The sequence below is a fragment of the Apus apus genome, chromosome 4, assembly GCF_020740795.1.
Source record: "Apus apus isolate bApuApu2 chromosome 4, bApuApu2.pri.cur, whole genome shotgun sequence".
NCBI lineage: Eukaryota > Metazoa > Chordata > Aves > Apodiformes > Apodidae > Apus > Apus apus.
The window spans coordinates 77,616,768-77,639,771 of NC_067285.1; the positions used below are offsets into that span (position 1 = coordinate 77,616,768).

At 51.0% G+C, this 23,004-nt stretch overlaps 2 protein-coding genes and 1 long non-coding RNA gene across 11 annotated transcripts in view; 1 reads left to right on the plus strand and 2 right to left on the minus strand.

The window, feature by feature from the left end:
* The window catches only part of SCRG1 (stimulator of chondrogenesis 1), a 79,374-nt gene extending 73,076 nt beyond the window's left edge, over positions 1-6,298 (minus strand). For all 4 annotated transcript variants that reach the window (XM_051619243.1, XM_051619242.1, XM_051619240.1 and 1 more), the window contains exon 1: positions 6,079-6,298. Coding sequence is in view for 2 of the 4 variants with exons in the window: in XM_051619240.1 (XP_051475200.1) it covers positions 6,079-6,127 (49 nt within the window). In the remaining 2 variants the exon portion in view is untranslated. The remainder of the gene's footprint in view (positions 1-6,078) is intronic.
* A 1,660-nt stretch (positions 6,299-7,958) lies between these two features.
* Positions 7,959-15,090, minus strand: HAND2 (heart and neural crest derivatives expressed 2). 6 transcript variants are annotated; one of them, XR_007889509.1, is made up of 5 exons: positions 14,529-15,086; positions 13,218-13,497; positions 11,610-11,688; positions 10,982-11,272; positions 7,959-10,400 (listed from the first exon to the last, which is right to left on the minus strand). XR_007889509.1 is itself a non-coding variant. In XM_051619733.1 (2 exons), exons 1-2 carry the CDS (start codon positions 15,081-15,083, stop codon positions 13,399-13,401), a joined length of 654 nt encoding a protein of 217 aa, XP_051475693.1. In that variant the 5' UTR covers positions 15,084-15,086; the 3' UTR covers positions 12,651-13,398. The 6 variants fall into 6 exon arrangements, 1 of the variants encoding a protein (XP_051475693.1); XR_007889510.1 differs by having other exon boundaries at positions 7,959-8,970; positions 10,209-11,272; XR_007889508.1 differs by having other exon boundaries at positions 7,959-10,004; positions 10,209-11,272.
* A 774-nt stretch (positions 15,091-15,864) lies between these two features.
* LOC127384159 (uncharacterized) lies at positions 15,865-21,972 on the plus strand. Its single transcript, XR_007889385.1, has 3 exons — positions 15,865-16,061; positions 16,484-16,566; positions 21,831-21,972. It is a non-coding gene; the product is annotated as an uncharacterized LOC127384159 (long non-coding RNA).
* Positions 21,973-23,004: the final 1,032 nt, after the last annotated feature.

Consider the following 23,004-nt stretch of genomic DNA (forward strand, 5'->3'; position numbering starts at 1 on the left):
GCAAATGACAGCGGTTCTGTTATTAAACGTATGTTTTTTGTTTGTTTTTTTGGTTGGTTGGTTTTTTTTGTGGGTTGGCTTTTTTTTTTTTTTTCCTCTCCTTTTTCCTAGAGGGCTATTTTAACTCGTAAAATCTTGGTCTGGCTTGGAACTTGTCATAACAGGAGCCTGTTTTATTTATTGTGTTATTTATTTCTTTTACGCGCAACAATACCCTGAACATAGGTCCGTTTGAAAAAAGGAGTTTCCAAAAACAGGAAAGAAAGAGAGAGAGAGAGAGGAAAAGAGAGAGCAAAGGAAGGAGAGGGGGAAAGAGAGAAAGAGGGGAAGAAAGACAGAAAGAGGGAGAGGAGGACAGGAGGAGACGAAGTGAGATAAAGAAAGAAAGCCAGAAAGAAACCAAGAAAGAGAGAAACCACACATGCCAGTCCTTCAAAATTAAAACAAGAAGCCCAGAAGGATTCTTTTTGGTATTAATATTACTTAACATTTAAAACTCCGGGAACTTCAAACAAACTTTTTGCAGGGAAAAGAAAGAGAAAAGAACTATTCTCTGGAAACCATTTGTTCGCAACTCGAACTGTGCCATTTTGGCTTAGAAACAAAACTAGAAACGCCCAACACTCTGTCCCCGTCCCCCCACCCCCACATACGTCTTTTCAGCACACATTTTAAAATAAATATCCTTACGAGTCTTTCCAGAATGCTTCCTTGTTACAAACTGATAGGATAGGTTACAACATCTCCCAGCTGTGTGCCTGGAAGTTAGGATTTAGTTCTTTAAATAACAGGACAACATCTGCAGGGAAAACAATCGCAACGGCTTCTGCCCCCCTCCATTAAGCACTGCCGACTGGTGGCTGGGGGGCAGGGGGCAACGCCTTCCCCGCTCTCGGAAGATGTGCTGGGGCTCCGCGGGCACCAGGGACCAGCCACCCGGCAACTGGGGAGGCCCCGCTGGGCATCAAGGGGGCACTTCGTAGGCTGGATGCAGATAACCCGAGGAAAGAGACCCCAAATAGTTTTTGTTTCAGCTAAGGAGAATTTTTTTTTTTTTTTCTTCCCCAGTTTCACCGTGCTTTTCGTCCGGCTATTCAGCAAAGAAAAATAAACCCAAGCAAATTCGGGAAACTAGTGTCCACAGAATTTAATAAAATAGCAAAAAGATTGCCAGAGGTCTGCGCGGAGGTGTCCGGCTTGGAAAACACGGGGAGAACCCGACACCTTTTTCGTCCCAGCCAGGGATTAATTCAACCTCGAGGATATTATCGTAGGACGTTTGCTTAGCGAAGCTTTCCTGTAGGTATTTTATCTGAGACTACTGTTTACCACCTAAAAAATGCAGGAAGCATTTACAGTGTGACCTCCTGTTTTGGAGCTTACAACAGGTGTCAAATCTCTCTTTGGGGGGAGTTACATACCTAAGTCTTTGTACATGTACAACTAAATAATATTACCACTTTATCTATTTTAAACCATATGTGTGCAAAAGAAACAACCCAGGAAAGTTAAAGTTTTTAACACCTTCTATGCTTATACTGCTTAGACTCAGTTAGAATGTCGGATATGACCTTACCGTGTTTCAATCTCTCTTTTCTTGTGGCTTTTAATGAGATGCTGTAGTGGGAAAGATCGCTGCCCGTCTTTGATAAGAAGTGCTCTTTTAATCTCAGGTTAGTGTATGTCTTCTTAGGGCTGGACAGGTAAAAAATATCTTTGTTTTCAAAATTAAGATGTGCGAGTAATGGCATTGAAAATGTCATAATGGGATTGAAAATGACGTAATAAACATAGTCGTATTGACATCTATTAAGACAATCGGCCATGAGAAATAAAAAGTATTACTAAGCACATGCTTGAGTTGGTTTACCTCTAGGAATTACAGTTAATTTACATGTCTCCTCGCCTTCCTGTATCCAGCGAGATATCTCTTCCCTCAGCCAAGGGTGAAAAAAAAAAAAAAAAAAAAGGTAAAACACCATCTAGCTTTTTGTCCGGCAGGGAATGGCATTTCTAACAGATGTTTTACAAAGTCCGAGCCAGCTGCCAAAAATACCCTGAGGACTGAGCCCCTAACTCGAGGCGACGCAGAGCTCTCTCATCCATGCCTCAATGTATGGGCTTATGTCCAAATACCCCTATAGTTAGATATTAAAGCACCGGCGGAGTTACTCTGGGCCATGGAGAGCGGGTGCGTATAAAACCCTCACAGACCTAGTCCCATCAGGTTGTTTTAGGGAAGTTCCGGAAAGTGTAAAAAATAGGTGTCTGAGGATATTTTTCCTTTTCTTTTCTTTGGCACACACCCCCGCTTTGTAAACGCCCTCCGCGCCAGGCACCGGCTGGGCAGGGGAACGGGAGTCCGAGGCGGGCCGACGCGGGCTGCCCGGTCACCACCTCCCCTCGCCGGGGGATGTGCTGGGAATGCTCCAGCCGGCCGCGGAGCTCCGTGCAGGGCGCAGCCTGGCACCCGCTGCCCGGCCGCGCTGCGCAGGTACGGGGCACACACCGCAGAAGGCTGCTCTCCAAACTAAATCACGGCTTGCCTCTCCACCCTTTACTCCCCTCCCCCGGGACGACTCCCACCGAGAGTCAAGTTCGAGCCGGTTTCCTGAAAGCAAATCGTCTGTTTCAGAGCCCCAGGACACAGTGCACAGGAGGATGCTGCGAGGCTGCGGGAACGACTCCCAGGTAGCCCCGACGCTGAGCTAGGGGGAATTTAAGGAGAGGGACAAACGAAATACCGAAAGCACTCGCAGCTTGCAGCTCACAGCAGTGCCCAGGGCGAGGCGGACTCCTGCGGGGACCGGGGCTTTCAACCCCCAGGGCTCACCCCGCGCACGCCTCACCCGCCTCTGCCAGAGCGGCCGCGAAGATCCAGCAGCAGAGACACGCTTGCTGTTGTTTTTGGTTTTGTTTTGGTTTGGTTTTCTGTGTTTTTTTTTTTGTTTGTTTGTTTTTCCCCCCCCTAGACAGTGATGAATCCACACACAGAAAATGGCAGAAGGGGAACGCGAGGTTGCCGTGCTCCTGCGCCCGCCCAGCATCCCTCCAGCCGCGGGAGCTCTCTGAGCCTCCCTGCCTCTCCCAGAGGATGGATGTGCTTCATGGCCCTACCCGCATGGAAACCCAGGCCATCCTGCCAACGACATGTTGCCTAAATAAAGATAAAACATGCTATACATCACAGGCTTTCTCGGTTATTCTCAATGACTTGTCGATTGCTCCCCCCCCATTCCCACCCCTACCTTCCCACGCCCGGCACACGTGCAATGATAGAAAATTGTTTTAAATGACGAGGGGTCACATAGAGCCATCCTGATCGTTTAGTAAAAATAACAGAGCTATTACAGAGCTGAAGGAAGAAGCCTGTAAGTCCATCCACACATGCTTCAATATTATGCCTCGACTGAACACACGCACACACAAATATATATATATATGCAGCAGGATCGTCCCATGCGAGTCTCTTCAGCGCCCTCTCATTAGGTCATAAATGCACACATAGATGACGGTGCGTGCTCATGTGTGTCGGGGAGGAGGGGGAGACGGGGAAGGGCTGCTTGTATCTTCGGGATGGAAATGCACGTAAAGCCTTTTATAAGAACTCGGGAGACAGCAGTTGCTCACTAACCTACACTTCTTCATTTTTATTTTTTTTTTCATTTCATGTATATTGCCAAAAACTGGAAAAAATTAAATTCTTTAAAGGTTTACTTTTGAAACTGTGGCTGGAGTAAACTATTCAGGTGTAAATAATTACCAAAGTCATGAAAGCGGCAACTGCTACATGTGTTTATTCATTGCTTTTTTTTTTTTTTTTTTTTTTTTTTAATCGTTTGATCATTTTAATCCTTAACTGTTTGCCAAATTCACATACTTGTAATTTACTAAACTTCGTCTCTACCAGGGTAGGGATTAGATTCCAGAGCCATCCTGTTCTGTCTCTGTGGAGTAGCTTGACTGGAACAAACTGGATGCTTCTCAAGAATTACCCCGGTATTTGGAATACATTTCCATATCAGATTAGAGAAATTAGAACTGAATCAAAGATGCTTCCCCTTTCATAAACGCTACCAGACCTACTCGGCTTCAAACTCCGGAGAAGAAATGAGTTATTGAAGAAAATAAATTGTTTAAACACAATGGATTCATGCACAAATGAAAGCATTCCCTGGAGCAAGAGAAGAGAGATTTGGCTGGAGAGCACGAAAATAGAACTATCCATTAAGAGAAAGCCTTGGAGGATTAGAAGAAACGTGAATATATAATATACACTATATAAACAAAACCGCAGGACTGATTTCAGCCACGCTTTTTTTCAGCCTGCTTTTATTTTTTTATTATTTTTTTTTCCTTTTGCTTGTGCTACAGTTTCAACCTATTTATCTCTTCAGAAAGGCATGCTGGAAAAAGGCAGAGAAACTAATTTTTTTCTTGCGTGTGTGCTCTTTTAAAATCTTTTTGCATAGTAAGACAACACTTGAACATGTTCTGCTGTTGTAAAAGTGTTTTTTATCAGGTTGTAAATTACTGCCCCTCTGACAGAGCAGCCGGAAATGTAAATCACACTGTAGAGCTGAAGTTATGAAAAAGTGTGTTACTTATTCTGCATCCCAGGAAGATCATGGGGCTGTTGGATTGGGAGGGAAGGGGAAGGCTTGTTTACTATTTTCCTGCTCCACCAAACTGTTGGCTCCACGGTGCCTGGGACTTTGATGAGAAAGAATGGACAATGTGCAGAGTCCCTTCCTGTGACACCCAGGCCACTGCCACTTGGGAGGTCCTTTGGCCTAATGCAACCACAGCTAACTGCTCCCAACAGGAGGCTCTGTGGATCAGGCAGGGTCACAATTATACTTCTGCTAAAGGCAAGAGGGTTTTTTTGTTGGTTTTGGGTGGGTGTTTTTTTGGGTTTTTTTTTGCGTGTGTGTTTTTGGTTTTTTTTTTATGAGAGAGAAAAAGAGAGGAAGAGACAGGGGAGGGGGCTGGGCAAGCGATTGAATTCAAGCCTTTCAATTCATCTGGGAAGGAAAGACCGAGAGCGGTGTTAGCAGGGACCGTTTCAAAGAGGCAAGAGTAAAATCAGGTTGCTTCCACTCAGAGGAAAGTGACGGGTGATGGGGTGCGGGGCGCCAGGCACGGCGGTCACCCCCGACCCTGGGGCTGCTCCCTGTCAGGAGTGGCAGGCCTCCCCCGCGTCCGTGCTAGGGGTGTTGGGGGTTCATCCGCTGGCCCGAGACCTCGCTGATGCCAGAGAGATTAAATGAGCATTGCTCCTGAAATGTACGGAGGAGGGGGCGCCACAGCGCGCAATAAGCCTCTAAGCGTCGCACAGTTGCGCGGAGAGGGAAGAAGGGCTCCAGAAGAAGAAACCTCCCTCCCCCTGCTTCTGATTTCGACACTCGGGGAACGCGAGTATTTTCCCGGAGCATTGCGGAAAGGACGGGACGGTTGATTTACGTTGTAAATCTCGAAGAGGGCGCTGAGCTTCCCGGCGCTATTAACCCCCCCGCTTACTTGCAGCGGGGTGACGGGGGGAGGAAGACGGGGGTGCTCCCGACCTCGTCCAATTCCCAGGGCGGCGGATGCCGGTGCCGATCACGTAAAGCGGCTTCCCCGGCTCCGCTGCCGGCCTGTCCTCCCCGTTTTCGGCCGCTCGGTGGGGTCTGAGCCCATAGCCTGCCGGCCGCCCTTCCCCATCCCCGTCCGCTCTCCCCTGACCCCGGTCCCCTTTAAAGCCCCCAAATTCAAGCCCGCTCCGTTCCCCCGCCCTGGGAGCGTTCCCCCGCTGGACCGGGGGCTTTGGCCAGACCCGGATCATGGCTACTGCCTCTTGTCGCAGCCGCCGGGCAGAGTAGGGGGTCCCACCTCGTCTCCCGAGCCCACCAGCCCGCTCGTCTTGCCTGGGGCAGAGGGAGCCCGTAAGCCGCCCAACTCCCGACAACTACGCTCCCAGCCCTCGGTCTCCCTTATTAGGCATAGAGAACGGACTGAGCGAGGCAGGACCAGGTCCGGGGACCACCCGAGCCCCGGCCACCGGCCCCGACCCCGCTTGCCGTCCCCCCCCTTGCTTACCTGGACGAGACTTCCCGTGCTCGGCGACGTGCTCGCAGCGGGTCGGCATCGACGGGGAGGCCTTGAACCCCCGAGCGCGGAAGGGCCCGGTTATGCCCCCCCACGCACCTCCAAGAGATTCGGCGGAAGGAAGAGAAAGGGAGGGGGAGAGGGAAAGTCTTTTCCCCCCTCCCTTTCTCTCTCCGTTTGAGCCGAAGTGACCCTCAGTATCTGGAGAAGGTTTTTGAAGACGTTTGGGAGGGAGAGAGAGAGTTTTCTGCTGAGAAACTCAATCTGCCATACAGTAGCGGCTGCATCTGGGATCTGTCACCGCTGACAGCACCACAGGGCACAGACATGATCTTCCGCACAACACTGCAACTCCCCAAAATACCCTTCTCGCTCCTAAGGTGTCTGCCGGGTTGCATCGCGCTCCCTCGCCAAAAGGGGGAAAGCAACCTAAATTCCCGGCAAACAAACACACCGAGGGAAAGGCAAGCGAGACCCCCCTCCACACACTCCTTTCCCCTCTGCAATGTTGAACACATGGCCGCCAAGGAAGCAGGGCGAGAGGCGATGTCATGCTCGGATGGCGCAAAGGCCATAAATGTAAGCGCTAGCGCCGCGAGATTCCCGAGAATGACTTTAATGAATAATTTCGGAGACAGTTATGGCTTTAGGTAATTACTGCGCGGCTGTATGAAAACCAGATTTGGGAGAGAGGCAGTCAAAAACGGGCCGTACGTCTAGGCTCGCTCCTGCCAACCCTCCCCCCCCGCATCCCTGCCAGACCTCCGGGCCTCCCCAGACCCCAGCAGCCCCCCAGCTGCCGGGGTCCTCCTTCGGTCATGGCTCCCAAGGAAACCGGCGGAGTCTTGAGGCTTGGTTGGGGTAGGGAAGGTAACTTTTTTTGTTGTTTTAATCTCTTCCGCCTCCTGTATTTTCTGGCAGGACATTTCATTGTATTTTAGGCCTGTTTTAGAAAACTGCTATGGGTTTGCATGCGTATTTATCTTTTTAAAAAGTTCATTACACGCAGCTGTTTCAGCCTATAGCCACATATGGTATGCAAATAGAGACCCCTATAGGAGAACCGTCCTCTCTAATATCCCCACATGTTTGTTCAATATACGTGGCCGGGAAAGCGACTCTACTGCTATACATTAAAATATAATTTTACATTTTTCTTCCGAGTACTTTGGACAACGCAGGGGCTCGTTCCTGCTTTGAACAGCCTTCACTGTTAGCAAATAAACGGCCCCGGGATGCGGGCGCACTGATCTCCATTGTTTCGCTAATCCATTACTGCTGTTCCCAAAACCCCACTCCCGGCTGCAGCCGTACCTAGCGCTCTGCCCGGCAGGGCTCCACAACCCCGCTCCCCCCAAAACAGGCCAGCAGGACCCGGCCCGCTCCACGCAGAGGGCTGCTCGGCCTCCTCCCGCGGAGAGGCAGCTGCAGCCTCCAGGGACCCGGAGGAGAGGTGCCGCGGTCACAGCCTCAGCCTGCAGAGGAGCCCTCATGGGCCGGCCATCTCCCATAAAGCCCAGCGGTAGGTTTTGTTGGGATTTTTCTCGGTTCGGGCTTGTTTTTCGGGGTTATTTTTTCCTTCTTTTTTTTTTTTCTTAACTTCTTTTTTATTATTTTAATTTTTTTTTATTTTTCCCTGCCCGAGCCCTGGGGTTGGTGGCTGTGGTGGGAAGCCGAGCGCACAGCAGACCGTTTGCACTGATTCAGAAAGGAAATGTTCCTTTTCCTTTCGAGATTACAGATAAACACAGCGGACCGTTGAGGTATCTTAGGGGGTTTATTTTATTTTATTCTGCTGGAACAAAGAAATGGAAGAGTATATTTTAATTTATTTTTAGGATCACGAGAGGCTTTTTTTTTTTTTTTTTTTCCCTCTTCTGGCAAACGTATTTTACCCCGCGAACTTAATCCTTCAGACAAACAGTCTAACATTATCTCTTTCCTCTGGAGACGAGATCAACTGCTTTCTCATCCACCCCCCCTTTCCTGGTGGTAGCACTGATTGCAGCGTACAGCTGGACAAGTGTCAGCCGGTCCAAGGCTTCGCGAACCGCCGGCGAGGCTCAAGTTGTATTTATTCAATTATATTTTTTATCTCCTTGGGGAAAACAAACCAAAAAAACTCAAAATAAAACAGAATGGTACGAAACCTACGAAACCATACAGTAAACAGTTTGTGAAAATAAGCGTGGCAAATGTGGTCTGGGGTCCCGCTGAGCCAGGGCTACCAAGGTGGCTGCTCGGCATTACCGTCAGCCAGTCTCAGCTCTCAATTAGAGGCGATTCATTAGGTTTTAACAGCAGGTGCAAAGCCATCTCCTCTCCAGCAGCACTGCCTTTTGGGTAGGGAATCGTCTTGTTTTAGAGCAGCCTCCAGTTCGCCCGGCTGATTATAAACCTGACTACCACTTTGGATAGCGGGGTGTCAGCGCGTCTGTCACTGCCCGCACGTAAGCACTTTGCTTGGCTAATTTCTCCCTGCCAAGACATAAGGTGGAAATCTGCCTGCCTCGGTATTTATTTTGGAAGATAGCGCTGTGAGCGAATGCGCCGGGAGAAATCGGGTTGAGATAAAGCGAGAGCTGGGCCGGCGGCAGGGCGGGAGCACCGCCCGCGGAATGCACTGCTTTTTCTTTCTTGAAATTCCAAACAGACAAGTAAACAAACAACCCTGACGGCAAACTCCAGAAGAGCTGGCGGCCCCGGGGGCTTCCGCGCAGAGGAGCCCCGCGGAGGGAGTGCTGGGTCCCGCTGCACCCGCATCCCAGCTGGCGGCCGCGGCCGGGGCTGAAGCTTGGAAAACTCGGCCGTGATTACACCCAAGTGGAGAGCAGGATGGCTCCTAGCCGTCTGATCTGACGTCAACATGTCTCTAGCTCCTCGCTGCAAGATAGAGGGAACTGAGCCGGGGGAGGGAGGACTGTAATCATTCCCAGATGTCTCTAATAGCAGATATAAAGACTTATATAGTGTCTGAGAATAAATTTGTAATCAATGCTCTACAATCGGATCATCAAAGCAAAGACATTTTTAGAGGAAAATGGGGGTGTAGGGGGAGATGGGGAAGAGGGAGACACACACCACGCAGGTTTGGAAGGGAAAGAGGGGGCCACAGGGATTCCCAGAGAAGCTCTGGCTCCGCGCATTGCCCAGCTTTGCTAGAATTTATGTGAATGTGTGATTCAGATAACAACTCTACTTTAATCTCCATCGTACGGTATGAACTGAAACAGCTGAACAGTAATTGGCCAATTAGAAAAAGAAAAAGATCGGAGCTCGTCTGCAAAGGCACGTATTTCATGGCCCACAAAAAAAATTTCCCAAATTAAAAATATATAAAACATTGATAAGCCTCTCGTTACAGCAGAGGGGATTATGTCTGCAGGCGTGTGGAATGAGTTTCCTTCCCATCGCTACTTGGGTTTCTTTTGGGTGCATTTGTGAGTCGCTGGGAGAGTAAGTGTGAAAAAGGAGGATTAAGGTTAGGTTTAAAGTGCGAAAAGCAGCATATTTTTCTTAGAGGTTTTATTATTAACCTTCTCTCCCGGCCTCCCCGCCCACCTTTCAAGCTCATATTGTCTCTATGGCATCCTCTGGTTGTGTTTATATTCTTACAGATGCCCACGGATGTCTCGGCACTTGTTCTAGGGTTGTCTGCGGCTTGGTCCGGGAGGCCCCGTTACACCTCTTTGACAACGATAGCAATTTAGTACTAATAATTGCAATTATCTTTCGAGGCATAGAAGAGCTCCTGGGAACGAAGGGGTAAAAAAACCCACCCGCAATACAAAGCAAAATGCACTTAAAAAAAAAAAGCAGAAGAAAAAAAAACAACCCTCCACACTTTATCTTCCTTGTGGGCAGGAATAGCAGGCATGCCACGCACGTCCGATAGCGCAGAGGACACATAAAACAGCCTAAAAAAGATGGGGAAGGGCTGAGGGGTCCTCCGGGGTCCCGCATGTTGCAGGAACACCTCTCCCCCCCCTCCGCCCAAACCCTGAATGGCCAGCAGCCGCCCGGGCTAGCTGCCGACCGGGGAAAGGCACCGGGCTGGTTCCTCGCTGCCTCCCCGCTCCCCAAAACCACGGCGAGCTTCAAAATCCCCCGCTGCTATCTACCTAAACCAGGCATCCTCGCACCCTCCCGGAGGACACGGAGAGGTCCTTGCCTCCTCCGCTGCGGGGGAGCGGCCGCGGTGTGTCTGGCGTGCAGCCGGGTCCGCACCCCGGGGATCCGAGGGGACGCTTCCTGGGAGGGCGGGCGGGCGGCGGCTGCGAGACACCACCCGGGGGAATTTTATTGATGTCTCCCTTCAAGGGGGAAGAAAAAAAAATTAAGTGTTATTTTCTCTTGAGGAATAACAGAGAGTCTCACTCCCCCAGCCATATTACATGGGACTGGCTTAAACTACGAGTAAATCTGGGCCATGAGCCCGTCTGCGCGAGTAGGGACTTCAACTACCCGGCTACATTCCACCCACCCCCTGCCCTCCTCTCTTCTTCCTTCCTCCACCATCACAGCGCCGATACATGTTGCAGGGGGATACAGGCTGCCGTCCCTCCTCCTGCGTGCTTTTCACCTTCGAAAAAAGCTCTCCAAAATACTTGGGCCGCCGGGGCGGTGTTGCCTCGGGGAGCAGGCTTGGTGCGGGAGCAGCGCTTCGCTGTTATCAGGCCTCGGCTCCGCTAGCGGAGATCTGGGGCCAGGGCACTGACATCCCCATCTACCATCAATTTAGCTTCTGCTTCCCCATTTAGCTTTTAACGTCAAAACCTACATTTTTGTCGGCTCCGGCCTGTCTAGGACTCTTGTGATTTAGCTGCAGGAATGACCGCTCCTGAAAAAATGGCAACATCCTAATTTGCTAGCAATTAAAAGAGACCCTCCTTACCGGATTCAGAAGAGCTCCCGGTTCTCAGAAACTAACTTTTCAAAAAGATAAAATTATTATTAGGGAAGTATCAGAGAGGCGATTCTCCAGGAGGTGGGTCGGGGGAGCAGCGGGCGGCTCGGCACCCCGGCCCTGCCGCGCATTCCCAGGGAGAGCTGCAGACCGTCGACTCGGTCAAGGAAAGACACCGCATCTGCTGGGAGGCTGCCCGGGACGTGTTGCACTGCAGCACTCGCAGACATCCCTCGCCCACCTCCCTCCCCCCTTTTTTCTTTTTCTTTTTTCCCGTGCCTTTAAAAAAAAGAAAAAAAAAAAAAAAAGAAGAAAGAAAGTTTGGGAGGGAAGGGTGTGCAAGATGTTCCAGTTTATCAGCTGGGCAACTAACAGGCAAGGAAAAGCAAACAAGGAGGGAGATTTTTCTCTCCATGTGTTATAAACAAAAAGCAAGTGTCTGTAAACACAGACCCACGCCGAAGCGTCGAGCCGGGCTGCCTGACCCGACAGGAGGGAGGGCACATCACTTTTGTCTGGTTGTTGTAACCCCGCAACCTCCCCACTGTCAGCAGGGGCGGCGAAACGGCGCAAGGGGCTTCCTTATCTTTTTATGGGCAATCGCACAACTACCTACGCTTAGTGCCGGCTTTCGTCAGGAGCCACTTCCATAGGCGCTGCGGCAGGGGAAGGCAGGCAGGTTTGCAGCCCTGGACCTGGAGAGAGAGCCAGCTTGGTTTAAGTTGAGATGATTTAAGTAAGGGTTTAAAATATGAGCCCGAATTTTATTATGGAAAAGGTGGAAAACCTTGAGTTTAACCGAAAATTGCCAAAGATACCTAGAGCAGCCTCTCTGTGTAAAAAGCTTCACATTTTTTTCTTGACTGCCTACGACACAATGGGATGCCCCGCATTTCACAGAACTGAATGTCTGCAGCTCATCCCGGCATCGGGGAGCAGAAACGCCACCAGCCTGGCACCGGCACCCTTCTAAAGGAGTCTGCAAATGGGGCGAGAGGTAACTGTGCAGATATGGGGGAAGACAGATCACGAAGGTACCAAAAAGAGCCAAAGCAGAAGCTGCTGCAGTTTACAGCCAGAAAAAAAAAAAAAAAAAAGGTTGCTTTTTGTTTGTTTGTTTGTTTTTAAAAAAACAAACCTCTCTGTGTCGGGCTGGAAATGTGCAATCCAGGAGAATTTTGGGAACCGCAAAGTTAATATTAAGTTCACCATAGCTCGTTGTAAATCTTACATATCTCCCCCCACCCCACAAATCCCTTGCCTTGTTCACTCTTTCTTCCTTGACGTAAAATTACCTGTTACCTAATCACTCCTAGTAAAGCCCTCCGGCCTCCCTAGCCTGCCCGTGGCACACCTCTGGGGCCGCCGCCCCCACCGCCCGGCCCCGATCCGGGCTTGGCTCCCGCCAGCGCCTGGCACCGCCACCGCCCGGGCCCCGGCGGCGAGAAAACCGCGCATCGCTGCCATTCGTCATCCGCCCGGGGTTTGCATCCTTGTCCGTTTCCCGTTAGCAGTAGGTCTCCTGCATGGAGAACACCACCACAAGGAATTCCTATTCAGCTGAGCTGCCGGTTTCTGCTCAACACTCGCGGGGCTGGCGAGATCCCTCCCCCTACCACTCCTTTCTCTCAGTCACTTGTTTAAAAATAAACTTAGGAGGCATCTTTATAATTTAGTTTACTTCCGAATATTTTAAATATTATGAAAAAAGCCATAAACAACGCTGTTATTCAAAACATTTTGAGGTATAAAACATAAAAAGATTTGGGTAGGTTTCTTTTTTGTTTGTTGTTGTTTTTTGTTTGTTTTTTGTAGGGTTTTTTTTTGTTTTGTTTTGTAAAAAACACACACAGTGGTTTATTGAGTACTTACAACGTTTACACCTTCAATATTAATTAGATTCCACTTTTTTCCCTTACGGACGGAAGTGCACATAACCAATAACTATTGAAAACATCCTCAAATACTGAACGACCACAACAAAATTACAACACTAAATACCGAGTCAACCGAAACATTGGTGCAACTGCTTCTGTTGAAATATAACTTTATAATCCCATGAATATTTATATCCAAAAGGCCAAGTATTAAAGATACACTTCACATACACACTAATGCCAGGGAGGGATTTTTTCTTTTTTCCTTTCCTATGGTTCTGTTTTTCCCCTGTGTTTTATAAAGAGCAAATAACATTCACGAAACTATTAGAGACATTACCCCTTACCAAGTTGGAGTTGCTTCTTCATATATGGAATGCTTTTTCCCTCTCCTTCAAATATCCACACTTTTGGGGGCTTGGGGGAGAAATTGCACATAAATAAACTGGACGATTCCAAATATAAAGAGTCCTCAGAGAAGAGCTCGCCACCGAGACCAAGAGGACGGCTCCACCAGTCCTGTCGTGCTCACTGCTTGAGCTCCAAAGCCCAGACATGCTGCGGCCAGCCAGTCCTCCCTTTGGTTTTCTTATCGTTGCTGCTAACTGTGCTTTTCAAGATTTCGTTCTGGAGAGACAGGATGCAAAGAGAAAGAGGAGAGAAACAGAAGGGGGAGAGGAGAAAAAAAAAGGTTAGAGATATTATTTCCCTTTCTAGATCGCCTCTGCCCTGCCCTGAGAGGGAAAACTACGAGGAGACACGGGCTCCTGTCTAGGCCTGGGGCTGCAGAGGACACAGTGGGGCGGGCCTCCGCAGGGTCTCGCTGCGGGCGAAGCCGCCGTCCAGGGGAGCGGGCACGGGCTGTGAGCGGCCGCTCACGATCTGCGGCGGAGGCCGAGTCCTGCTCCACGCCAGCACCGCTGTCCTTCCATGCAGGACCCTGAGGCTCGGAGGCGCGTACTAGGGGGCTGAGCGGTATCAGCCATCTGCGGGAAGATAAGGATGGCGCTGAACCATCCCCTCCTGGGTTCTGAGAAGGAACTGGGCACGCAGCGGGGCAAAATATCGGGCCTGCAGCCACCGAAATCTGCGGGACTATCGCCCGAGCGTGCCGTAGGGCCTACACGAAATTGGGCTTGCGCTGCCTCATCAAAGCCGACTCCGTTAAAAGCCAAAATAGTTCAAGCGCAGAGCGCACGGGAAGGAAAGCCCCGCACTGTGAACCTATTAAAGCCGTGCTGAACTTAGCAAGTAATCGCGCTTACAGGCTTTCATTTAAGAGAGGGGAGGCCTGTTTCTGACGGGATCATGGTTTGGGATCCGGGACCAACCCCAAGCCCGGGAACAGAGTCCCGCGGGAGTCCCTACTGACGCGGCGTTTCCCCGGCGGCTGCTTGCCGGGGATCCATTCTCTCTGAGAGAGCCGCGGGCGTCGAGGGCCGTTTGGGACCGGAGCCGTGCCCTGTCCCTCTCTTAGCCCGCTCTTAGGTATGTCCATAGACGGGTAGGACTGAGGTGTCCCCCATGGACATCACCCGACGACCCGATCCTGCCTAGCCGCCGGGTGCGCGGGGATGGGGCGCCGGCGGGCGGCCGAGCAGCCTCCTCTCTGCGGCCCCCCCTCCCCGTCCCACCCAGTCCCGTCCCGGAGCACTGACCAGCTCTTTCTTCCTCTTTTCCTCCTTCACGTCTGTCTTCTTGATCTCTGCCTTGAAGGCCTCCGCCTCCCCGTTCTGGTCATCCTTCGCCAGCAGGTCCATGAGGTAGGCGATGTAGCTGGTGGCCAGGCGGAGGGTTTTGATCTTGGAGAGCTTGGTGTCGGCGGGCACGTTGGGGATGCACTCCCGCAGCTCCGCGAAGGCGCTGTTGATGCTCTGAGTCCTGCGCCGCTCCTTGCGGTTCGCCGTGCCCCTGCGCTTCACCGGCCGGGGCCCCCCGAGCCCGGGCGGGCCGTTCCCGGGCGGCACCCCCCCGTAATGGGAGTGGTCCATGCCCGGCGCCCCGTTGGCGTACTCGGGGCTGTAGGACAGAGCCATGCTGTAGTCAGGGGGGGACATCTCCGGGTGGCTGCTAATGAGCCAGCCGTGGAAGTAGGGGTTTTCCTCGTGGCCGCAGCGGGTGGCGGCAGCGGCGGCGGCAGCGGCGGCGGCGGCGAAAGGGTAGCCCTCATGGTGCACCACCGGGTGGTGGGGAAAGCCTCCCACTAGACTCATCCCCGCTCCCTAGCGCACCCCCCCACCCCCCCCCAGGCCCCAAAACAAAGGTTTCCCCTCCCCGTCCGCCTCCCACCCCCTCCGCGGCGGCGGGAGATGCTGCCCGCCGCTCACCCCTCAGCACTGCCCCGCTGCCCGCTGCCTCTCCATAGGGAGCTGCTGCACAGTCCCCGTGGGTGCCCGAGAGATCCCCCCTCCCCAGGCGCCGCCGCTGCCGCTCATGCGTTGTGCTTCCACCTCCTCCTCCTCCTCGCCCGGGGACGGGTCTTCGAGGAAGAAAAAAAAAAAAAAGGCTATGGAGAGAAGTCGACCAAAACAAAATGGCTTGGCTTCCCAGCGCGGGATCTTCCTCGCCTCTTGCTTCCCACAGCTCTCGCCAAGTCCGCCGCAGCCCGGCCGGGTGGTACTTACACGCGGCCCCCCTCCATGCGCCCCCGGCTCGGGGCGGGCGGGCGGCGGGGCCGTCACTGCCGGGCGGGCGCAAGCATCCCTGCCCGCCGCTCGGCCGCGGGGGTCAGCACCCCGGCCTTCCTCTGGGGCATCCGCGCCGCTCGGCCGGGCGCGGCGGCGGGGAGCGGCTGCAGTGGCGGGGCTCGGCGCGGCGCGGGGCACTGGCACGGCTCACCGGCACGATCTCCATGTACAGCTACATGTTTAAGGCCGCTCGGGTTAATATATGTCGTCAGAAGCGGCGGCCGCCAATGGCTGGCGGCAGGGGCGGGGCCCGCCGCCCTCCTCAATAAAACTTTTTTGATGTTCGTCCTGCTAATTGCCGAGCTCCTCTTTTAGGATTGGCTGCCCCTCCGCATCCATAATGTAATTAAAACAAGGGGGGAAAAATTATCATGGAGGCAGAGGTTAATGCAAGTGTTTAGCAGATGCCTTACTGTAAAATCTGCTTTTTAAAAAACCCCAAAACCAACAACCAAAAAACCAGCAAACTCATTAAAACTTAAATATCGGATAATCTCAAACCAGGTACAGTATGGATCCAAGGAATTTCTTGGCAAAATCTGTGTGTGAGCTTGATACCCTCCGAGGTTTCTTTTCCAAAATGCCTCGTGCCCGTGTGGTACAGGCACAAATAAAATCAGCTTCGGATGGGCACTTTATCGATTGCCCGGTATTATAGGCATGCCCCTGCAACGCTCCGGCTTACGCTTTTATCACCGTTTAGTATACACAAAGAGATCACTAGTTCCCGTGAGGAGGGAGACGAAGCACCTCTGCCTTGTCTGTCACCGGGCTTGCGATCCAAGTCAGCCAAGGCTTGGTCCGGCTTCGCTGCCGCTGACTTGCCGAGGGAGCAGGAAACTCAGGGCTTGGCCAGGGACGGTATTCCACAAATAATGGCTTTGAAACACTGACAATAAACCCGACTCTAACTGATTCTCTTTCAGCTTGCTGTCTGCGCCTACGCACCTCGACCAGTATTCAGACGACTCCTGAAATCAGTGTCATGCTTCTTTAACTGGTCTGATAGGTAAGTAACCGAATCTTTTTTACAGCATGTTCAGAGCTTATTTTCTAGCTTTTACTAACAAATATATAAATATTTCTCAGCATTCCTGGTTCTGCAATAAATAAATAAATAAATACATAAATAAAGACCAGCATCTGCGGAAAGCGGGTTTAGTTATCGAAAGGGAACAGTTAAAATGTTTGTTTCACGGCCAGGCCAGGACGAAATCTCTCGTAGCTATTTAGGTGTTTTGTTTTGGTAAGCTTGAAGATATTACAAAGGGGTAAAGCTGTGATTCAGGGATAACTTGGAGGCGAGGCGAAATGTTGGAATCTTCAAATGGAGCCCAGCATTACTAAATAGCTACGAAATATCAAATACCCACCCTTAGGTGCATTGGCTGACGACTAGTCTGATTCTGCGTATAATACAATGCAAGCCTACAATACAGGCAGTGTGGAAAACTATGTCAGCAGGAGCGGAGAGGTCATAAATTAAAGAAAGAGAAAGATAGAAGTGGAGGAGTCTACGAAAGAAGGTAGCAAGAACAGCAAGTCCAATTTCTGCAGCAGCTCACTGCACTCTGCGGACTCACTGCAAGAGCCGGTGGGGATGCCTTGAGGGGAAGTGCTGGGAGGCGGAAAGACGGCGAAAAACCCCCTCTGTGGGGTGAACCAACTCAACGCCTGGGGAGAGGAGACGAGCTGAGTCCGAGCGGCCCCGGTGCGGGGGAGGGCTGCCGCCCCGCTCGTCCTCCGAGATGCCGCAGGGACACGGGGGCTTGCTGGGACCCGGGGGCTCTGCGGGTGGTTCTGCGGGCTCTCTGCAGGGAAAGATTTGCTGAAAGGTGGCAGTCTCCGCCGATGAGGTCGCCCTCCAAGGAGCAGCCCGCTGCGGTACCGGGGAGCTGGATTCGGTGGGGAAAAATCAAAGGGGAAGCAGGGCGCTGGCACAACATTTCGGCAGGACGGGGAGTGCAGGGCTTAATCCAGCGAAGGGACGTGCACAGAGAACAGAAATGCAGACGTAGATTTATATAAGTATATACACATATGCCTGAGCGTCTGGGTGTAAACTGAGTACGAAAGTGAAAAACTAGTCCAGATGTAGAACTGATGTATATACATATACATCTTAAACGTACGCACACATGCTTTTTACTAAAATGACTGATGGCTATCTCCATCTATGTATGCACAGGCACACACGTACATATTTTATTAGCCTAAGGAAATAACATATTTCCAGTACGGATTTTTAAATTTAAGAAAGGCTGTGAGCACATTGTGCAGGTAGAGCCCTGGAGCCGTCAGGGAGCGTATCCCTGCTGCTCGAGATCCAATGCCTGCAGGGCTCAGCCTGGAAATCTACCCGGTTTTTGCAGCGCTTCTCGTTTTCTTTTTCCGAGATATTCTTCTCGATGCGAAGAAGCCGGCATTGCCAAGGCCAGAAATGTGTATCGGCTTGCAAAGGGCGTTGCGCTTTTTTGCAGCCTCTTTATTTGTGTAGGAGCTTTCCAATATACTGCAGGCTGGACTGGAACAGCGACAATCTCTGTGGCAAGCCACTATGGTCACTCCGATAACATCTCCAATGATGAAGAAAAGGCAAAACATGAGGCAGAGGAAAAGTAATAAAAGATACAGGAGATACCGATCAGAACACTAGACTCCAGAGCTAGCATCATTATCGCTTCATTAGTTTTGGAGAAATAAGGTCTCTAGATAAAGCATGTAGCAGGATCTTCTGCAGAGAAAGATATATTCCTCCTACCACCAGGAGTTGTTTATGAGTTTATAAAGTGAGTTTTAGAGCAAATGCAACTCTTGTGTCCCTCATCTTTTAGTTACTCACGCTGCCCGATCAGGGGTTACAGGCTTTCCTCCTTGATCAACACTGGAAACCACTGCAACCCAAAGTACCTTCCCCAAGACTAGGTTTACAGTCCGCCAAAAAGCATTAGTATTTTTCCCATCTTCCGGTTGTCGATTTATCTAGGTATCTTTTTCGTGCACAAAACAGTTGCTTGGGGAAAAAACAAAACAAAACAAAACAAGAAAAAAAAAAGGAGAAAGAAAGAAGCTCCAGCCTCATGTCACTATGTCCCTGCCCAAATGGTTGCATGTTAGGCGGCGATTTATCTGGGCTCTGCTGCCAGACAGGACTTTCCTAGCTCGCTGTAATTAAGAAATTTTGGTGGCGACTGTTCAGAGGCTGGTTTTCCCTTTCCTCCCCCCGCCCCTCTTCCCTTTTGTTTGTTTTTGGGTTTTGTTTGTTTGTTTTAAAAATTATTTTGTTTGATTTTGTCGGGGAGGGGGGAGGAGGTTGTTTGTGGGGGGCTATATCCTTGCTTTTGCCCCTTGGTTGTTGCCTTTCCTGTCCTCCGTGCACTGAGAGGGAAGAAGTGGCTGCCTTTGCCCCTGGTGGGTGCCCCGGCGCACGGGAGGCAGAAGCCCGAGGACTTGGGAGAGGCGGGGGGCTGCGCACAGGGCCTCCGCTCAGGGTGACCAGCCCCGGCCGCGCCGCCGGGGCCACCCGCTGTCCTGCCCCGACGCTCAGCCGCCGCCGGGCCGCTTATCGCCAGGTCACTTCTCTCCTCCGGGCCAAGGGTAGGGTGGTATTTGGGGATAACAAAGCAACTGTGCTCCCACCCCTCACCCCTCCCCAGCTCGGACTTGTGTAAATTAGGCTAAATTGCAAATTAAGCTAATTTCTCCGAATCAGTCGAAATCGCATGGAAGTGGGGAAGAGGTGTCGACGCTGGGTGGTCGGAAACCAACATCTGCTGGGGGCTCTCGGGCTGGCGGGCTGGGAGAGCATCAGGCTCACCCGCCCGGGCTACTTAATGAGCAGACCCGGGGCAGGAAAGCGCCTGGTCGGTGCCTGAGCTTCGACCCTCTCGTTCGTTTGCTCCTTTTCTGCACCTTGTCATCGAGGAGCGTCCGATACCGGCGGGGCGATTTTGGGAGGCAGGCAGCCGTCCGGGCGAGGTAGCGAAGGGAGTGGCGGGCCCGGCGCCGAGCCCAGCACCACGCGTCCCCCGCTCCTCGCAGCACCGCCCAGTCTTTCCTTCTACTTTACAGTTTTCATTACGGCAAACAAGAAATCAGAGCGGCAAAAACACCCCAAGGGCACCCTTTCCCTTGCATTTGCGGCTCAGCCCTGGCCGGGCAGTTCCCCACGATGGTTTTGCTCCCCGACAGTTCCTAAAAGTCCAGGGGGTCAACGGCTGCAGAGTGCTTCTCCTTCCTCCTCCCGCCCGCCTGCCTACCACATCGCTCAACAGCCCGGTGCATGGCTTGAAGAGTCGAGATGCATTTGAATTTATAGAGTGCATGGTGTCATTGACCTGGACCATAGGCATCAGAAAGGGGTATCGTTCTCGGATGGAGCTGGGGACTTCGAAGCAGCCCGCGTCCCACGGATGCGACGCGCCCTATCCCTGGACCATCGCCTACGAGTTGGCAAAACAACGTGAAGTCGCGAAAAAACCCTCGATTTTTGTAAAGAGGGATCGGAGAAATATAATTTGAAGGTCAACCTGTCAGTGCGGGTTAATGAGAAGGACTTGTGCCTAATGGGCCTACTTATACCCTCTGTTACGCACACGCAACCTGGATTTCAAAGTCCAGAGCAGCTGACAGAATCGGGTCCAGCAGGCCCGATTTAATTGCTGCCATTGGAGGTGGAGGAACCCTGGTTTACGTTACGGTTATCGGTAATGAACGCCCACATATTTCAGGCACGATAACGTAGCAGCCGTTGCGTATACGAAAAACAAAAAAGAAACAAAACAAAACAAAACAAAACCACAAAAAAACCAACAAAACAAAACAAAAAACCACCACAGAAAAACAGAGACGAGAAAAACCCAAGACACTGACCATATTGTGGGTCGCAGTGATTGGCGGTAAGCGCCGGACCCTGCGCATTTTACCTCTGCATGTGTAAGCAATTATTCGAGGATTGCTTATATTTGTGTTGGAGGACCCGGAGTTGCATTTAGACTCTGGGCAGGAATCACAGAAAGAAAAGAAAACCACAACCAACTCTGACCAAGACCCCTTCTTTGTCAGAAGAACAATAATGAAGACCTTATAAAATTCTGCAGTGAACGCGAAGTGTGTCTTTATTTATTGTGTTTGTCACGTCTGTATCCTATATATACACGTGTATAAACACCGACATATAATACATATATACAGTCAGGCACAGCTTCTTGTCACAAATAGTTGTTTTAATTCATCGGAAACAGCATCTTAAGCCGCTGATTAAATAGTTAGCGGATGTAATTGCCTTCATTAATAAACATTTTGTCCTCCAGCCTCTGAAGCTCAGGCGTTGGAGGAAGCAGAGGCTAGGGTGGCATCGTTTGGGGTTTAGGCTAACAAAAATCAACACTTCTATTGCCATTCTTCACGGAAAGTCCTCACTTAACAGGGCTGGGGCTTAAGCAGCGTTCATAGATCAAAGCCAACATGGTTTGGCTTAAAAAGGAAAAAAATATCCCTCTTGTAGCAGTGTCAGTTAACTGCAATTTCGTCCTCAGTGCACGCCCCAAAATAGTGCCGTCCTGCCGGTGTCCCCCTCGCCATGTACTTGCCGCACCGCACCCCGCTCCCGCCTGCCCGGGACCGGCTGGAGCACACGGGCCCTTCTTTTCAAACTCAGCAGCTGACTCCTGCAAATGTCGGCTGCATACTTGCTGGAAGCATCAGCCTGGACCGCAATTCCTATATGCGTATCTCGGTGTAATTGATCTGGCTGAGTGAGGTCTTTTTGGTAATTTGGATACACCAAGTCTCCAGTTAATGACACATAATCAGCCTTTAGGTCACTTGGTCATTCTCTTATTACAAACCCCTCCTGCTCTCTCTGATCTCCTTTCAAACTAAATTTCACACAAACAAATAAAACAAGACAGGGACAAGTCCTTAAAATACAAGAGAGAAATATCGGAGGATTGCTCGTGGGGAACTATAAACATTTTTAAAAGAAAAAACAAAAAGATAGGAAAGAACATCTTATCGAGAAAGAGTATTGTGTACAAAACACGGAGGGGAAACCGGTCTGGCTTCTGTTAAAAATGACATAAAATTAAAATAAAAATAATTACCAACAGAAATGACATAACATGAACAGAAGACAGGAGGCTTTACTAGAAATGCACGGCCGTACTTGTAATTTGCTCTTACAGATGATACAACCGATAGGTGGGTACGCAAAATCTTTATTCGTTTCACTTTAGCTAGGAAAAGAAAAAGTCTCTTTGCTCTTATTTTCAGGAAAGTAACAGAAGAAGACGGGAAATGGAGAACTGAGTGTCATGCACCTCCTCAGACCTGCAGGGAGACCGAGCAGTGGCCAAAAAGTTGGGTGTAAATGCGACAACAAAAATAAATAATTTACATCACCCTGCAGAACGTATTTTACTAAGTCAACACTTTGTTTTCCTGCGTTTAACTTTCCCTCCTTCCCTTCAGGAAGAGACAATGCTCTCATTTATTAGATATTCCCTAGAAGATTATTTTGATCTCCGTCCAGGTGCATATATACACACACACATTTACGTGTAACAGAAACACTGACGTGCGTGCAGAAGACGGCACGGTGGCCGGGCAGAGGAGCGGGCAGACATGCCCTAGGTAACATCCGAGGGCCCTGGGCACTGTAAGCAGTTCGTTGAGAAAGGGAGCCCCGTTTTTCGGAACTGAAGTTGGATCTGTAAAATCGAGAGCGGGGACATACCAATAGCGTATCAAACCCTTCGAGGAGGAAATCCGAAGAACGACTGCAATCCACACTCCCTTACAGGCATTAGCACCTTTCAGAATATTTTCAACATGCGTTTTGTCAAAGATCTCATTTGCATTCAATACGGGATTTAGGCAGGCTCTAATTTAGCACGTAAATGTATGCGAAGTTGCGAGAATGAGAGCCGGGGCAGGCTCATACAGCAAGTGAGAAAGGAGCAAGGCACATATGGAAGGGAGTGTCACAAGGCCCCAGAGCAGGGCATGTTAACGTGACACATCTAGTTACTTGTTCACTACACTCTCGGTCTTTCAGCGTTTCTAAGGGCCACTTTTTCTTTTTCTTTTTTTTTCTTTTTTTTTTTTTTTCCAGCCCGCCTTTGAGTTGCCGGGTTGAAGCATCAGCCCGTGGTCACTCGGCGATCTGATCCAGTAAATGAAGGGACGGCGGGGGGCAGAGCCCCGACGCCGCGGTCCTGCCGGGGCGCACGTTCTGGGGGACCAGCCTCCCCCGCAGGGAGAGGCCGAGAATGCTCAACCCTGCCCTGGCACTGCCCCTTGCCGGGCTCTCTGCCCGGAGGTTGAAATACTAAAGGCCGAGGGAAAGAAAGCGGGCTGACCCCCGCTGCCCACCGCTCTTCCCGGGGACAGACGGCCCCGGTCCCTTGGGCGCCCCGCGGGAGGTGCCATGTCCGGGACGAGTCCC

Coding starts and splice junctions, on each gene's coding strand:
- HAND2 (XM_051619733.1), bottom strand. CDS start 15,083: ATGAGTCTAGTGGGAGGCTTTCCCCACCACCCGGTGGTGCACCATGAG. Junction 13,498..14,528: donor AAAAGAGGAAGAAAGAGCTG/GTCAGTGCTCCG, acceptor CTGTCTCTCCAG/AACGAAATCTTGAAAAGCAC.